The sequence below is a fragment of the Cupressus sempervirens genome, chromosome 7 (assembly GCF_028749045.1).
Source record: "Cupressus sempervirens isolate cs-2001-9-10 chromosome 7, ASM2874904v1, whole genome shotgun sequence".
Taxonomy (NCBI): domain Eukaryota; kingdom Viridiplantae; phylum Streptophyta; class Pinopsida; order Cupressales; family Cupressaceae; genus Cupressus; species Cupressus sempervirens.
In genome coordinates, this window is record NC_143124.1 from 193,338,036 (window position 1) to 193,354,478 (window position 16,443).

At 31.4% G+C, this 16,443-nt stretch overlaps 1 protein-coding gene across 1 annotated transcript; it reads left to right on the top strand.

Moving 5' to 3' along the window:
* Nucleotides 1–14,140: 14,140 nt before the first annotated feature.
* LOC149546152 (putative UPF0481 protein At3g02645) lies at nucleotides 14,141–15,127 on the top strand. The gene has a single exon (XM_089793901.1). It carries the CDS (start codon nucleotides 14,141–14,143, stop codon nucleotides 15,125–15,127), a length of 987 nt encoding a protein of 328 aa, XP_089650027.1.
* The last annotated feature ends 1,316 nt before the right edge of the window (nucleotides 15,128–16,443 follow it).

Below are 16,443 nucleotides of genomic sequence, written 5' to 3' on the forward strand. Positions count from 1 at the left end.
CAAATAGTGTCGAAGCATTTTCTCTATTGAGAAAGGGAAGATTGCAAATTCCATCTCTGGTTAAGTGTATCCACCATCGAAAAATGTGGAGAAAGCCATCTATAACCCAAACTTGGTTTGTAACTTGTGAAAGGAGTGGCAAGATACCACTTCCAATCAGTCCACCAAGGTTGAATAGACTGCATACCCACTTTATGAATTAAGTGACCTAGAATTGCATAAAGCAATAAGTCAAAAGTCTGTCTATATGAACAAGCAAGGTGGAACTGGACTTGCATATCTTCCCAAGATCTAAGACTCATGGATACCCTAGAGAAAATATCTTTAGGAGTCTTGATGCCTTGTTTGAAAAAATGTAGAGCACTAGCAACTTGAGTATTGGCTAGGGGAGTACCCTAGATGGAAAATAGGGGAGACCACCAAATGTTCTACTAGTTCAAAGAGAGCCCATTACGAAACTCATCATGAAACCAGCGAAGCCAAGGCTTAATAGCTTCCCAAGCTTTCCATATGATCTTGATAATAAAAGAGCCCTATATATGATTTGGTTCTTGCATGATGAGAAGGGTTTGAAAGCCAATACCCTTCCATGCAGGTCTGTTAACAGGAAACCGAGAGGAAATGCAGTGTCAAACTAGAATCTTACAAGCTTCATCTTCAGTGATGGGACAAATAATCAATTTGGCACATAGAGCAAGGCCTTGCTTCTAAGTAGAGAGAAGGCCAAGGCCTCTAGACTCTTTGGGGAGACAACAAAATTCTCAAGCAACTCTATGAAAGCCATGATGATCAAAACTAGAAGCCGAAAGAAAATCACTGAGCAACTACTCTAATTCTTCTCTTAATGGATGATGTTTAAGGGTGGCGTATATGATATTTAAGGATGACCAATATTTTTGATTCATTTAACCAAATTCCTTCATGGGAGGGTTTTTGTGCATTTGAAAAAGTTTATATCCCCACTAAAAAAGACACTTTCTATGGAAATTTAAAAGAATAAAAAGCTGACCATTGTAGATGTGGAAGCATCAAGGTGGTATGTTTGATTGAATGCCTACTCCAAGTAAATTGGTAGTAAGAAATAGAAACTAGTATGCCACCATTCCTTTAGCCATGTAAGTTCCAATTATCAGAAAATTGTATGTGAGCTATTTGAAAGAGTGATTTCATTAAACAGGAAAATTGCATTCATAGAGGATATGCGACATAGAAATATACAACAGATAGTTTACATGATTCAATAACTTCAAGAAGCTAGTTATGACTTGAGCTCTAAAATTTTTCCAAGTATCTTACCTGCATCATGTGGATCGATCAATGCAATGGTCATGGATAGAGATGTAAGTATCAACCCACAAAGGAGTGTGAAGATCAATAATGATAGTTGTGCCAACCTTCAATCTTGAACCATGATGAAAGCTCTAAAATGTTGTTTAGGAAGTTATTGAATGACTTTTATAATGAATGACACTTGTAGAAACTCCAAAAAGAAATCATGCTTAGTGTTTGATTAAATTTGAGCATGCACTGAGTATTTATTAAACTTGTCCAACTAGAAATTGAATGCAAACTATTCGTTGAATAGTATTTAGAGACTAAAGCACGTAGTACCTGCAACCTTCATGAACAACAAGTATCAAGTCGTACCGTATTGTTGAACATCCATAAAAGTGGTTGAGCAACTGCGTGGGCATTTATGGGCATTTATTAAAGCATGGACACTTAAGAGAATTTATGTGAAATATTATAGTTCGAATCATTCGAATGGACACACATCATATATGGAATCAAAGAAAGTAGTTAAGTGCCTGTTTCGTTGCTAGAATAGGAATATACAATTTATAATATGTTTTCTATTTTTCATTTGGTTTGTCAATTGGAATAGAGAATAGGAATACATAATCCTATTTTGCCTCTAAAATGAGCTTATACCCAATCCAAAAAATAATAGTTATTAGAATATCCATTCCTATTCCCAATATGCATTCCTTTTCTCCATTCCCACACCTGCAATAAAACAAGCCTTGTACATGTGAAAAAAGGAATCATCCTCAATTTGAATTATAATCTTGTCTACACTCAAAGTAGTTGCCATCATGTCATATTATCGGCAAAATAGAAGTCAGTGTAAAACTATGTAACAAAGTGCCTCGAAAGTGTGTGACCACACAAATGAGGTGAGAGTTAAGATCTAAATTGATTTGTTAAATATTGTAGGAACTTCCATTCAGACAAAGAAAAAGTTAATGCATTAGAATTTGTCAATAGAATTTCATCTCTTGGGGATGTGGTAATTGCATGAATCATGAAGTTTGTAAACTTTCATCAATTTTTTTGGAGGCATGATTGAAAACATAGACCAAGCTCCTGATCATTTCAACGGACTGCTTATGAGATACTCTCACATAGTATTTGATAATTGCAAGTCAAATGTAAAGTTTAGAGGTATTGGTATGTGTGTTTATGCATGGCCATCCTTTTGATAAATGTTATCATGGAAGCAAAGAACCTTTGGTAGATATAAGGACAATTGGAGAGATAGTGGTCACATAAAGTTAGTATGTAGTGGACACGCATATGCCTTATGCTCTTGATCTTTTCATGGGAAGATGGATATGTGTTTTTTATCTCTCTATAGAAAAAGGGATATGTGTTCATTAATAAAGTGATGTAATTTGAATAAATGATTGAAAGTTCAAAATGAGATCGATAAGGATTCATTATTCAATCTTCTTCTCGAAAGGTGTAGGGTCCAAATTTTAAGTCATATTTGGTTAATTTTTGCCAAGTTAATTAACCTCACCAAAAACATGTAATTGGAAGGTAACTATTAACCTCAAAAAGGTAGTCCCCTAACTAAAAGTCTATATAAAGAATTATTTTTCTTTGTTATAGGGGACCTTTTAGACTTTCGAATTAGAAAATACTTATGTTAGAATTTTTGTAGCATGATAATTTTTGAAAAATGCGTATAGATTTTTTTCTTTGTAATCGAAAAATTCTCTTATGGACTTGGTACAAATAGTAAAGGAAATCACATTTTGGCATCTCTATCTACAAATTTGAATTGTTGAAATGTTGATTCTCTTTGAAGTGAGTGTTTTCATGGTATTATGTAAATGTTCATGAATCATTGAATCACCATTACGCTAATGATAACCTTCAAGTGAAGATATTGATTGCTTTTATTAGTAGTTTAAATTAATTTAGCAAAGCTTTGAAGTTGTTTGGTGCATTCACCATCAATAGCTTTCATTCTATATATCAAAGTTTGAATACATTTTTATTGGAAAGAACAAAACTTATTTCTAACAAGGGAGCTACCCCTCTCAAACATAGAGGAGGATTGCAACTCGATTGTGATCAATTATAATCTCTCTAACTGTTCACAGAATTGTCATTGTTTACAAGGTGAACATGGTCAATTTCACAAATAACTTCACAATGACAAATTTGTTTACCAAAAGAAATATATATTGATTTTTATAAATTATATATATATATATATATATGAGAATATGCCTTAATTTTTTTATTTTTTCAAATAGAGAAAAATTGCAAATGAAAATCATTGGAAATCGTGGGTTTGTGAAAATTAAAATGTCCATAAAAAATCCATTCAAATTTATCACACAATTATTTTGCCCATTTCTTCTCCAAGGCACTAGTAGAATGGGTGCTTAATACACAAAATAATAAATGGAATTAACTACAAAACTATAGTTTTGTTGGTGATGTAGGCTTCCAGCCGGTCCTCTTTTTTAATCTCCCCTACCCCTTACTTACTCCAACTACTTTATTTATTCCTATCTTCTCATGGAGAGCTCTAGACCTCTCATTTATTATACTACATTTTCTAGATTGTTTAAGACTTATCTTGAAGTTTCTAGCCTAAGAGAGAAGACTCATTGTAAATTGAAATGCTTTGTTTCATAGCAATAATTTTATGAGAAGAATATAGCTCTATTTTAGAAATTGGCAGCTAATTGTTCAGCAAAGGCATATGTAGAAAAACAACATTTTATGTTTGGTTCAATATAACTTATCTATTTTATCTACGTCTACTTCTTTTGGTTTATCTTTGTGTTTCATGTGAGAAAAATGTTTGTTTCTCTTATCTCTACTTCAACAGATTGGTATTAGAGCTATAGAAGAACTGGGCATTATTTTTATGGGAAAATGTCATTGTGGGTGAAGAGAAAATGAGAGAAAAGTTGAAGATTTAAGGAAGAGATAATAGTTGCTATGTGAGAAAGGAAGAGAAGGAAGAGATAATAGTTTCTCAAAACAAGCATGGGACAACTTACAATCAACATACCAAGCCACAGGCAAGGTAAAAACATCAAAGATACAACATCTTGGAAGAGATTTTGAAAATTTACAAATTAAAGATTCAAATTCAATAGATTCATTCTTCACTTAAGCAATGGAGATAGTAAATTAGATTAGATCTTATGGAGAAACCCTTGGGGATCAACAAATTATAGAGAAAATTCTTAGAAGTCTACAAATAAGTTTGATTCAAGAGTTGCAGCCATTGAAGAATCTAAGGATCTCTCCCTGCTTTCAATAGATGAGTTAATGGGTTCTCTCTTATCACATGAACATATGTTGAATCATTCAGAAACTTAATCATTGGAGAATGCTTTAAGGAATCAACTTTCATTTGGAAGAACAGGAGGAAGATCATATTACAACTAAGGTAGAGGATGTTTTACACCAAGAGGAGGAAAAGGAAATCTATAGTGTGAAAGTAGAAAATCAACATCAAGCTCACAAACCCATTTCACATTAACATGAGGAAGGGGGAGCATCCATCCTTACAATATTCATCAAGGAGAAAGGTATGAAAAATATAACATCCAATGTAATTATTGTAATAAATTTGGGCATTTTGCATCTAAGTGTAGAAAAAGATAATATGACATGAATAGGAATAAGGCACATTTTACAAATGAAAATCAGCCCAACACTAGTGAGCAAAATGCCATCTTGATAACATGTAAAGTTGTACAACAGAGTTCTAAAGAAGTATGGTTCTTAGATAGTGGTTGTAGTAACCATATGAGTGAGACTAAGGAGATATTCTCAAAAATAGATAAATCAGTAAAATTAGAGGTTAAGTTGGAAATGATCATCAAATTTCAGTCATGGAAAAAGGGTTGATTAGCATAATAACTAAGAAATGTGAAGAAAAAAAAATTCTTGATGTATATTATGTTCCTGGATTGCAACATAATCTCATAAGCATTGGGAAGCTAGTATAAAAGGGATATAGAATACATTTTGAAAATGGTGAATGTGTGATTCTAGATAAAAAATCAAGCAATAGGCTGATTGCAAAATTTGAAATGACCCTAAAATAGAATGTTTCCACTTAAAATCCAAAGTGAACTATTCTTAGAGCCAAATGAATTGCAAAAAGTAGCTGAATCAGCATTTAAAGCTTCATACAAAAATGAATATTGGCTATGGCATTTAAGGTTTGGTCATTTAAACTTTAAAAGGTTACAACTCTTATATAAGAAAAGAATGGTTCATGGGTTGCCATCAATAGAGCCACTTAAGACAATATGTGAGAGTTACATAGAGAAATATTTCCAATTGGAAAGTCTCATAAAGGAAAACATCCACTTGAGATAGTCCATTCAAATCTTTGTGGGCCAATACAAACACAATCCTTAAGAGAAAAACTTTATTTCTTGACATTTATTGATGATTTCAGTAGAAAAGTATGGGTTTATTTTGTGAAGTATAAATCAGATGTATTTTCTATCTTTAAAGAATTCAAGGAAAAAGTTAAAAAATAAAGTGGATACTCTGTTAAAACATTAAGAACTGATCAAGGTGGAGAATACATATCAAATGATTTTCTAAATTTTTGCAAAGAAAATGGCATATAGAAATAATTTATAGTAAGGTAAACTCCACAACAAAATGGAGTAGCAGAAAGAAAAAATAGAACAATTATGAAGATGACAAGTAGTATGTTAAAGGAGAAACACTTATCAAATTATTATTGGACTAAAGCAGTTGCATGTTCAGCATACATACAAAATAGATGTCCAATGAAAGAAATAATAAATAAAACACTAGAAGAAACTTGGAGAAAAATAAAGCACAAAATAACACATTTGAGAATATTTAGTTGTGTGGCATACTTATTAGTACCTCAAGAAGTGAGACGAAAATTGGATGATAGAGGAGAGAAGTGCATATTTGTGGGATATAGTGAACAATCCAAGCCATATATGCTATACAATCCCATCACAAAGAAGTTAATAATAAGTCATGATGTTCAGTTTGTAGAAGAAGAAGCATGGAATGGTATCTTGGATAAGTCAACTATGGTTGCAGCTAGTGTTCCACAAGAAAATGAAGAAAATAAAACTCAAGATGTGCATTCTACAACACAAAAAAAATGTTCCTAAAAAACCTACAAGGGCACCTACCATTCAAAACACTATTACTCCAGCAAGCACTAACAATAGTGAATCATCTAATCCAACACCAGCATCATTAAGATCAAGGTCTATAAATACTTCAAAGAAGAAACGTAGTCTTAGAGACATATATGATGAATTACAAGAGGCTGAAAATGATGATTTATACATTAATTTTGCACTCTTAGCACATGCTGGTCCAATTTATTTTGAAGATTCTATTAAAGATGACAAGTGGATATTTAGACATGGAAGAAGAGATTTAGTCAATAGAAAAGAATGATACTTGGGACTTAGTAGATCTTCCTAAAGGCAAGGAAGTGATTGGAGCTAATTTGGTACATAAAACAAAATATAACGTTGATGGAAAAGTAGAGAAACACAAGGCAAAACTAGTAGCCAAAGGTTTCACACAACAACTGAGTATAGATTACAATGAGACATTTGCACCCATGGCAAGATTAGACACTATTAGAATTATTTTATCCATAGCACCCCAAAATAATTGGAAGGGTTATCAGATGGATGTGAAATCAGCATTCTTGGATGGCATTTTAGAAGAAGAAGTGTATATAAAACAACCATCGAGATATGAAATTTTGGGAGAAGAACATAAGGTATACAAGCTGAAAAAGAAACTATATGGCTTGAAGCAAGCTCCTAGAGCTTGGTACAGTAGAATAGACTCTTGTTTTGTGAATGATGGTTTTAGTAAGTGTGGATATGAACCAAATTTGTATGTCAAAATGAGCAATGAAGGAGAAATATTGATAGTTTTCTTATATGTAGATGATTTGATATTCATTGGTAATATGCCAATAAACAATTTCAAGGAAGCCATGAAAAAAGAATTTGATATGACTGATTTGTGACTCATGAGATATTTTCTTGGGATACAACTAAATGAAAATGACCAAGGTATTTTCATTTTTCAAAGTAAGTATGCTACTGATTTGTTAAAAAGATTTAAAATGACAAATGTGAATTTAGCTCCTACACTAGTTGCATTGGGTTTAAAACTTAGCAAGAATGATGAAAGTCTTAATGTAGACACAACTTTATTCAAAAGATTATTTGGCAGCCTTCTATATTTGATAGCTACAAGACCAGATATAATATATGGAGTTAGTTTCATTTTTAGATCCATAGAAAAACCAAAAGAAACTCATTGAAAAGATGGAAAGAGGATTTTGAGGTATATAGCTGGAACAAAGAACTTTGGGATCTTATATGTGCATTCAGATCATTACAAGTTGATTGATTATATAGATAGTGACTAGGTAGGTAGCTTAGATGATAAAAGAAGTACTCTAAGATATATCTTTTACCTAGGATCAAGAGCTATTTCTTTGGCATCACAGAAGCAACCGATTGTAACATTATCATCAGCTAAAGTAGAATATGTTGCAACAACATCAGCAACTTGTCAAGAAATGTGGATGATAAGAGTACTTTTAGATTCGGAGCATCCACAAGAAGAACCTACAAGAATATATTGTGATAATAAATCTGCAATTGCATTATCAAAAAATTATGTCTTTCATCAACATAGTAAACATATAGATATAAGATATCATTATATTTGTGAATTAGTGAACAATGATAACATGTGTCTTAAGTTTTGTAGGTCCAAAGAACAACTAGCACACATTTTCACAAATCCTCTTGCAAAGAATATTTTTGAACATCTTCAAGAAAGTGTTGGTATTACACACATACATGGCACAAAGAGTTATACTGAACAATAACTGCCAGCTAATGCTCAAGTATTAATTAGATTTTTTTTTTTCAGTTTTTCAAGCATATTAAAATGTGTAATACAATTGCGACAAATAAAGTGGCAGAGGTACAAGCCCTTTTATGCTGGCTAATTTTAGCAAAGAAAAAATAGAGGTTACCAAAAACTTCACACCCAAGGTGACTCTGGTAAATATCAGTTCATGTTTATTAAGGTCTTTAATATCTTAATTATATTCTACAACAGAGATGCAAGACAGCTAACACTTTTCAAGAGCATTGAATATCTCATACCTAGAGAGAAGGAAACAAACTAGAAGATATATTGGCAAATAAAGGAATAGATTTGGTTCTCTTTGAAGAGATTAACCCTTCTGTTAAAACTCTTGAATATCATTAGCTAGTTGACGTTGTCCAATATTAAATACCTTGCAATGCAAATCTTTTGCTTGGTCTAGTTGAACGGTTTGACATAATTTTAGTATTCATCTTAGGGATCTTGCAAAATATGTGGTTCATCTACATTTTAAAGTCGTTTATTGGTGTTTTGCCAAACAAGAGTCTAAGTGACAAATGCCAATAAAGTTAAATTTAAATCTACTGAGGGAGGAAATTACATGGTTGAAAAAAGGCATTTGGGCAAGTAGTAAGTTTGCATAAACTTAAGTTTTTCCTAATTTTCACTAGCATGCATGGTAAATGTTTTATATGTAGACGGAGATGCCAAAGTCATCATATTCTTAATATGATGAAAGAGGAGAAGTCTTGATTATAAGATCCTTTCTAAGTGATAAGACTAAATGTAGGCAAAGAAGGAATTTGTTCCACACAACATGTAAGTGCAATGATAACGTATGCAATCATGTTTCCTAGGAAATATTTATTAAGTTGAATCTAGAAAGAAAGAAATATTTAAATCTATAATAGATTTTTTGATTGCAGAAAAGTCACAAGGATTTAGTCAATCAACATTGTTCGGTAAAGTTTAATATTGGAAACTATCATAGTGAGGTTCTATGTGATAGTATGTCTATTATCATTTTTCAATTGTTGTTAGGGAAACCCTATAAGTTTGATCATTGTGTAGTACATAATGGTCTGCAAATACCTATTCTTTGACAAAGGATTGATTTTGACAGAAGTTGAAGTGATTAAAGGACCAAAGAAAAATGTGTCTATCAATTATCTCTTAAAGTATGGAATTATAAATTTTAAAAACACAATATGCAAACCAACATGGACATTTTCCTTACAATATTCTATATGCCAGAGCCATGTCAACAACCTTGAAGTATCCTAAACAACCCTACAAGCCTTATTATATAGGCAGTTTTCACTACCCAAAAAGACCCTAAAATTTTAGCCACATACATTGTGGTCGACCAACCCTAAACTATTATTATTTTTCATGTTTTATTACATTCAATTTGACCCAAATAATTTCATTTTCATAATTTCACGTAGCACAACTTTCAGTGACCATAACTCATCAAATGTTACTCCAATTGGCTACGATTGCCCCTTTTAGGAAATAGCACTGTGTAATCTACAACACTTGAATCACGCCAGCTCCAACTAGATGAGATTTGACCCCATTTTTTGGAGGTTATAAGGCCTTAAACAATGTTCATAGTTTTGTATCGAAAATTCTTAATAATTTCACAAATACACTTGGATTGTAATGAGACTTTATTGGTAGGGTGATATATCTAAAATAAACCTCCATGGATGAAATGTAAACATTTTGAGCTTGAATAACCAACTTACAAAAAATAGTAAGCTTCCACAAATATAAATTCTAGACTAAAATAACCCTTACTGAAAAGACAAAATAGAAATATTTTTTGGTGATGCAAGATTACCCTTATATCTAGGATACTCTACATTAGACACCAAAGGTAATTTTAGTAGTAACTTTGTCATGTCTCAGGTGTTCAGAGGAAAACCAAGATGGTTAACCTCTTCCATTATCAGATATGATGAATCTTTTACAAGTATTCCTTTATTTTTGAGCTTATATCCTTCATATGTCATGTTCCTTATGCTTCTTCCAACATGAGTATATATTTTATCTCCTTACTAGTTAGTAGAACATTGCACTTTAGAAGAAAAAATACTAATATGTCTAGCTTATACAAGATTTCCCTTACACTTGAGATTTGAGTCAACATCCCAAGTTTTTAAATATGACACATTTTATCCCTTGCAAAAGACTACTGATGTTATTCACATAGTGTGATTATTTTTCAAAGAAATGGTGAAACTACATGGTCTACCAAAGAACACAATTTTAGGTCAAGAAACATGCATGGGGAAGTGAGGAAGTACATTGCCAAAATAAATATAAAGTAAAAGGATAGGGGAAATGAGAAAAAGAGGCATAATGAATTTTATATTTGAGGAAAATTCATGGGTTATTTGAGAAAGAAGAGATTTCCAATGAGAGCATATAGTAAGTTGAAGATGAAGAAGTTTGGATCATATCAAATACTGAAGACGTATGATTCCAAAAATACATATGAAGTGGAATTTTTCATTGAACTAAATATTTAATTAGAGTTTAAGATTTCAAGTCTAATAGAGTACAATAAAGGAAGTTTTAAAGATGAGGTCACTAGAGGACATTAGAATATTCAAGTAACTATTTCATCTGTAGAGTAAATTGAACACATTTTGGAAAGTTGTGCTAGAAGAAGCATAAAAAATATGAATATGAACAATATATGGTCAAATGGAAAGGAAGGCGTGTTGAAGATTCATCATGGTTGTCAAATGAGGAGGTGAACCATCTTGGTTTTCCTAAGAATACCTAAATTTTGACAAGGTCACTTCTCAAATTACCCCATGGTTCTGATCTAGGATAATCCTGGGTGTAGGGGCAATGTTACATCACCAAAAAATATGTTTTTTTTTGTCTTTTCAATAAGGACTATCTCAATATAGGGTTTTTGCTTATGGAATCTTTATATTTTTAGTAAGTTGGTCATTAGAGCTAAGAATCTTCTAATTTCTTCCCTAGAGATTCACTTTTGATACAACCTACCACTAATGTTTTATTGCAAGATTGAGTATAGTTTTGAAGAAATTCAAAAAGTATTTGCACTGGCGTACAAAAGCTTTTTAAATATTTTTTAAAGTTGCAGAGGCTCCAAAAATGGTGAATCCTTACTCGACTAGAGCTTGCATGAGTTACACAATGTAGAGCAGTTTGTGGTGATTTTGAAATGAGGCCATAATTGTCATCAAAGCAATTGGTGATGATTTATGGTCTTTGTAAGTTTCTCTACTCAAAACTAATAAAAATCAATCTTCTTTAAAAAAAAACTATATTTCGAAAGTTCTTGGGGTCTAGTCTAATGTAATAAAATAAAATAATAATATCATAGGACTGGTCGGACTCAACCTTAAGGTTAAAGAATCTAGAATTCTCTCAAGCAATGGAAAATTGCCTATATAATAAAGGATTGTAGGGTTATCTAAGAAAATTTTAGGGGATGTATATGATAATTCTAGCTTGTAGAATATTGTAAATAAAATGTCCATGTAACTTCACATCTCACATTGTTTAAAATTATTATTCCATTTCTTTGGAGATAATAAGAATGCAATTTTATGTACTTTTTTTTGCAAAAAGAGGGGTAAAAATTTATTAAGACAGAAAGAAATACAAGAAGGAGAGCTCAACAAGGAGCTTGATCTTGAGCAACAAGATCATCAAATTCTTGCACCATCTCAAAGGATAGTTGCCTCCTATCCCTAATATTCCAACCTGGATCATGACTAGATGCCCATTTGGCTAAACAATCAGCAGTTCTATTCCATTCACGAGGAATATACGTGAACCTAATGAACTGAAAAGGGGAAGAGAAGAAAAGAATCTGCTTAACAACAGTGGCTAGCTGCCAACTAACATCCTCAAGCTCTTGCGAAGAAAGCATGTTCACCACCACTTGGGAATAATTTTATGTACTTAATTTTATATTATTTATTTTATTTTATTGTATATATGTTATTGTTAATAAGGGGAGTACCCTTCATCACATAAGAAATTTTCTTTTTGTGTTTCTAGATTTGATTGTGTAACTTTTTTTTTTTCATGAACATTTTAGATGACACTTTGTGATCCATTTTTCAAGATGAAAGAAAGAGAATATCATGAGAAAGTAAGAGAAATAGTAAAGTGACTTCTTCCCAATGTTCTCTTTCTTTCATGGTTGATGGATCACATAGTATAATTTGAACCATTGATGCAAAAAATAGTTACATAATCTAATCTTAAAGTAGAAAAAGCTAAAAAAGAACCTTACAATAAATGTTATGAAAAAAAAAAATATGTGATTAACCTTAGAAGATACATTTTCATCAAATTTGAATCCGTAAGTAAGAACTTGACATTAAGTAAAATACTATTATCAATATTTACTATAAAAAAATATGGAATATATAGGTGTAAATTAGTACAATTTATAAAAAATTAAAACATGATATAAGATGATGCCAAACAAAAGGTCAAAGATGTTCTTTCTTATATTTATAATAATATATAAGAAGACATAATATAAGAGTGATATTAAAACATTTAGGGACATTCATTAAAAAAAAATGATTCAAAAATATAAATGGTATCTAACATCTATTTTTATGATGAATTTTTATTAATATGTTAGTATAATTTTGATTACTATGAAATTTTGTGGTTTTTTTTTTGTTAAATATTTAAATTGTGAACTACACAAAATTCTTATGGTTTTTATTAGATTAACGTAAGCAAAGAAATGCCTTTAGCCCATATTTATAATGGAAACTTTAGGTTGATTAATAGGAACATATTTAAACATCTTAATTTTAAAATACATAATAAATAAATATCTATTTGATTTTTCTTAGTTCTAAATGAAATAGAGCCTTTTTAATACATTATTAATTTTCTAACTTTTTTTTTTCTGATTTAGGAATTATATATGTTACAGCTAATGCATGTAATTTAGATTTACAAAATTCATCCTATAATTAGAAGCATCTACATTGATTGGCTGTAAGTGCTTGAATTTTAGATACCATATTGTTAAACAAAAACTAAACTAAACTAAATAATTCATTTTCTTAAATTATACTTTTAAGTGAATGAGATATATGTTTTTTATGTACAGTATAGAACAATTATAAATTAATAAATTATTTATATTTAATGAATAATCAAATTATTCTAATTGTTCTTTAAGACATTATATAAAGATTATATTTGGACATTGTTGTTCTAACTAAACTACATAAATATTGTGTACTGATGTTGGTGCTAATGAGCTAGTTGTCTAAATTCCCCATTTTAAGTTTCACTTAACTTCACTTAAACCAAATATATTTATTATCAAGAAATATCTAATATAAAATTTATAAAGGAAATGCAAATTATATATATTAGAAAACTATATTATCTTCCCAATAATTGCAAAAGACGGAATGATATCATATAATTCGAATGTATTTTTAAAGACAACTTGTAATGATCAAACAGCCTAAAATTGCAGTTCTTTTTATGTTTGCCTAATCGAAAATATCAATGTTAGATGTTATTTATGGCCATCTCACATAAAGAGAGACTTCTCATTCAAATAGTTATTGTTAATGGAAAACATTAGGTAAAATGCCGTTTCAATAGCCAAAACATTTCCTTTCTATATCTTTCTCTAACAGTTTGTTGTCATGATGGATACAGAGACAAGTGGATAAAAATCAATTGATAAAAAAGATAAAACGGAGTGGAGATGACTCAAGACATAACTAGAAGTACCTTCAATTGTAGAAAAAGTCAAATTTCTGAACTAAATGGTGAAGGAAAAACAGAAAGCAATGGTTCTATTGATTCATGGCTGATCGACGTAAAAAATACATTCATTCCTCCACATAAAATATGGCAAGTGTCCACAAAGGTTTGTATTTATAGGGTCCCTAAAGGCATCATGGATTCGAAACCAGAAGACTATGTTCCTGCAGTTATATCATTTGGGCCATACCATTACAGGAAAACTCCTCACCTAATTAAAATGGATCAGTATAAAATTGAAGCACTTCATATAATGTTGGCAAGATTAAATATAGATGTTAGCACCATGATTGCAGAGATTCAAAAGTTGGAGAATGAAATAAGAGAGTGCTATGCAGAACCAATCGACTGGGATGGAGAGACGGTATGTTGGATGTTAACAATGGATGCTTGCTTTATTCTGGAATTTTGTAAAAGCGCTAAGGAAACAAGACGTGAGAGTGATAGAAATTACTTTAGCCTTGTTTTCCAAAATACTGATAGTCGCAACTGCATGTATCGTGATTTATTAAAAGACATTTTCAAGTTGGAAAACCAAATTCCCTTATGCACCCTTATAACTCTACTTCAACTAGAATGTGAAACTCGTGAAAAGGCAACAACTGAGTTAGCTGAACGGCTGAGTAGGTACACATTTTTCCGAGGGAATCCTTTCCCTCGCTTGTCAGAAGATGAGAGTAAATTAAAACTGAAGGAACATTTACAGAAGAATCTACCTCCATGCCATCTACTGGATTTGTCAAGAATGATAATGAAAGATGTGTTAGCAGGTTTAAGCCCGATCAAGCCAGTTACGGATGTTGAATATCATGTTACTCCCCAGTTGCCTGGACGTACCTTGTCTATCCCTTGTTCCATCTTACAAGGCGCTGGCATAAAATTTAAACCAGGTAATATCGGGTTTGAAAAGAAATTGTTTCGAAGCAGTACGCTTTTCCTCCGTAAAATCCGCATGTCCGGCAGAACAGAAACAAGGTTGCGGAACTTAGTGGCTTATGAAGAGTGTCAAAGGTGTTTATGGTCTCCGGAAGAGACTCTAATTTCACGAAATCTGAGGATTATCAAAGATTTAATAGATTCAGGGAAAGATGTCTCTATACTTAAAAAGTCGGACATCATTTAGGGTGTGACCCCGAGTGACGAAGATACAGCTCGTATGTTTAAGTCAATTATGAACGGAACAACCCTCGACCAAAGTCAAGAAGTTCAGGAGGTGCTAGGAAGAGTGAGGGAGCATTATAAAAGTCCATGGAGGGTGTGGATGAGCCAGTTTAGGGAAGAATATTTCTCACAACCATGGCACGCTATCTCCCTTCTTGTGGGCATACTTCTTTTGTCCATGCCGGCTATTCAAGCCGTGTATTCAGTGAAGAAGTAATGTATGCTTGTTTGTAATTTTCTATTCTGGTTTGTTATTAGCAATGCACTAAACAAATGTGATTCAGAATTATTAGCTCCAAGTTGCGAAAGAAGTGGGCGTGATAACAATGAGCTCGCCATGGTTCTCCAGTATTTTACCATTTGGGATAACAATCCTTTTACTACTTTCTTGATAAGATATTTGTGAATGTTGGGACAAGATGTTGTTAATGGTGTGAAATGCTTTACCCAGAAATTATTAAATTTCTATGATATGCCCAAGAATGCTAGAGCCTTAAAAGGATGATTGGAAAGTGTTAGCAATCCTTTTACTCAGAAAAATCATTTTCATGTTTGGTTTAGTTGTCTTGAGATCTAAAAATAGATTAGTATCTATCCCCTTTCTTTCTATACATCCAATGCACGGTCATAAATGTTGGAAAGATAGTTATATCTTACTCTAGCTCTTCTTTAGGAATTGGTTACCAATATAATTTTACTTGCTTATATAATTTTATTAATAATGAAAAATCTCTGTGTTATTACAATTATTAAATCTAGTGAAAGTGTCTTTAGATAATGATATCAGAGTCGCTAATGGTGTTATATTTCAACAATTTTATCTAATACACACACACACACACACACACACACACACACACATATTTTATTATTAATAAAAAATCTGTATTATTAAATCTAGTGAAAGTGTCTTTAGATAATGATACATGTGATGCATTAAGAGTCACTAATGGTATTATATTTCAACAATTTTATCTAATACATATGTTTTGAGTGTTGAATTGGTGTTAAACGTATAAACTAAATGTGATACATATTTTTTGAATGTTAAATTGGTTTTAAACTTATAAATTACATGGATTGTATTTTAATGTAAATTTAGAGATTGGGAAAAAAACATATAGTAGTAATTTTAATTTTTTTAAATCTATAATGATGATTAAATAAAATATGTTGAAATATAACTATAATTATTATATTTTTTAATTATTTAATAACATAATATTTAATATTTAAGGAAGAATTATATACAAATAATTATTGCTGAAGGTTAAAATA

Excerpts from the sequence above, each read along its gene's own strand:
- LOC149546152 (XM_089793901.1), top strand. The coding sequence starts at position 14,141 with ATGGATTCGAAACCAGAAGACTATGTTCCTGCAGTTATATCATTTGGG.